The sequence below is a fragment of the Montipora capricornis genome, chromosome 9, assembly GCF_036669925.1.
Source record: "Montipora capricornis isolate CH-2021 chromosome 9, ASM3666992v2, whole genome shotgun sequence".
Taxonomy (NCBI): Eukaryota; Metazoa; Cnidaria; class Anthozoa; order Scleractinia; family Acroporidae; genus Montipora; species Montipora capricornis.
The window spans coordinates 48091906-48094405 of record NC_090891.1 but is presented as its reverse complement, the minus strand read 5'-3'; the positions used below and the strand labels follow the sequence as shown (position 1 = coordinate 48094405).

Below are 2500 nucleotides of genomic sequence, written 5' to 3'. Positions count from 1 at the left end.
AGGACATGTCAGTGTTCAACAAGAGCGAATCATCGAATTTTGGATAGAACACCAACGATCTTGGACGGCTTCAGAAACAAACTTCTATCACTGATGCTTTTTTTCCAAATCATCTAAAATCCAAGCTAATGAACAAGGTGACTTATTCAATGTTTACACCGTCGATTATGTTTTAAAATGAATACTATGCCTCAACCTGGTTGAGTCAGATGAGGTTAGTCTTCTGTGCATGTGCTCAGAGATGGTCTTTTGGCCCACGTGTAGTCTTCAACTAACCTGAAATTTCCGTTGAAAATAAGGCTTTGGATCATCTAGCAAAAAGAAATGAAACCTGAGTGGACTTTATGTTTTGGAAAGATCGTTGTTATAGAACAGGAGCTTGAATAGGGACTTTCAAAAGTCTACGACGGCAACTTCGGTGAAAACGCGTCACCTCAAAATATTTGAAATATCGTAACTCGCAAGCCTTTCGCTATTATTCGATCTCGATCACCTCGTACGATGTGGGTGAAGTATCCTAAAACTGAAGCAAATTCGTACGAGCCGTTTCAGTTAAAAATAACTACCGCAAAAATATTTGCTAAAATGCGTGTCACACGTGCAGTACGATTATAAGGCTCTTCTTTTTAACCACTTACATTAATGTTTTGGGGCTCTGTCGTTGCTGTAGCCGTCGTCGTTTCTGGAACTTCTACTTTAAGGGCTTGAAGATGGACCCTTGAAGAACGCCACTTTCAGAGGTAAAAGAAAGGGACTGAAACCAACTCACAAGTCGCAAAGTAGTGAAAGTGGAGGAAACATATTTTCCAAGCGACATTTGATGTGGGAGTTTGGAAATGTATTTTCGTTTGGGCATTTGGAAATTAACGTATTTTTAGAAACCTGGGCGATTGGAAACGTATTTTCCAAGAGACATTTTCGTTTGCATTGCCGTGGGCGTGGCTGAAGCTCTCAAGCATAATATTTATTTATTTTCCCCACTGGGCTTTTTGTCAAGGCAAATTCATACCTTGGTATGGCTTAGTGTGGGGTTCCATTAACTCTTTGGTTTTCAAGCCTCCTCAGAAATGCATAGTTTGCTAAAATATTTAGCGTATATAAAATTTTTAAAATATAGCCTGTTTTGGGAGTTTTTAGCCCCACTGGCATTATTTGCATGCATATTACAACTCGATCCACCGTAATGCAATGTCTCCCTGGCCTTTCCTTGCCAATCACCTTATTTGAAAGCGTTCGCTTCGGTCCATAATCTCGTGAAAACAAATGAAATATTGTGAATTTTGTTTTTTTTTGGCAAATGGGGAATAAAATTTAAGATTGCCACAACTAATTTAAAATGTCCGTCATTAGCATTTTTCTTGGTAGAGAATCAAAAATGATTAAAAGGCAAACTGAATAATTAAGAATTTCATAAATTTTCGGGCACGTATCGGATTAAATTGGACAATTTAACAATTGACTTAAAAGCTGTAATATGCGGTGATCAATAGGAAATTTCTCATTACACTTTTTGAGTGACGAAACTCATAAGTTAGGAGAATAACAAAAGACGTATTATAATATTGAGAACATAGCATATTATTGTTTCAACGCACTTTGGGAATGTAATGCTTTTGATTATACTGAAATGGCGCGATTCAAACTTAACAGGACAATATGAGAATCCCAACTTGTTAAGGATGCTACAAATTAATTATTTTCAAAGCGTGATTAAGGGATTCCCGGGAATGGGGTTAGAACCACTCTGCCACGCTGCCTCTAATTCTTCTTAGCAGTACCACAGGACACCTGCTGCTAAACAGTTGGGAGAATATACATATTAAAGTATAATATCTTAAATAGTAAAAGAACCAGCTGCCGCTTGAAGCTCTCTTGCACATTTTTTGCATATTTAAATCGACCAACGAACTGTTTTCCCGCGGCTGTGAGATGAAAAAGAAGTCGTTCGAATTTCTTTAAGAATGTTCATGAATCTCAATATTGTGGCGAATAAATGGCCAAAATGTTGAAATTAATACTTTCCCTCAAGCCACAGTCTTGACCGCCACTGGGTAAAAAAACAAATAACTTCTTTTTCCCTCGTTTTTTCGTAATTTTCGCTTGAATCTATCTTCCCTGTCGAACGAATTAAGCATCCGATCCGTGCGTAACCTGCGATCAGGCGCACTTTTACCGCGGCTCTGTCTAAAGAAAAGTACGCCTGATCGCAGTTTAATATCAGCGCAAATCAGCGCGCGAAGAGGCTGTTGGTTACGTCATAGACGATAGCAACGAATAAACTTCCTGTTCCTAAATGAAAGACATGCTCAGACAAAAGCAAAATGGCTCCTCCGAAGAAAGGGATCGATTTACGATTCGAATTAAAGCACTGAATTATAAAGAAGGATCGAGCAATGTCCGCTTCCCGGCGTCTGTTAGTTCCTCGCAATGTTTCGTTTGCTCCTCAGCTGGGAATTAAAGGTCTGGTAAGTCTTCACGCTTTCATTTCTTCAGTAGCCAA

General features: G+C 38.8%; 1 protein-coding gene across 5 annotated transcripts in view; it reads left to right on the top strand.

Moving 5' to 3' along the window:
* The window catches only part of LOC138015563 (potassium voltage-gated channel subfamily H member 6-like), a 29198-nt gene that overhangs the window by 10617 nt on the left and 16081 nt on the right, over nt 1-2500 (top strand). The window contains exon 1 of one of the 5 annotated variants that reach the window (XM_068862635.1): nt 2317-2460. The exons of 3 other annotated variants lie outside the window; for them this stretch is intronic. In XM_068862635.1, coding sequence (XP_068718736.1) covers nt 2428-2460 — 33 coding nt within the window. In that variant the 5' untranslated portion in view covers nt 2317-2427. Of the gene's footprint in view, nt 1-2316; nt 2466-2500 lie in introns of those variants that run through there. One more of the 5 variants, XM_068862634.1, reaches the window with a different exon arrangement.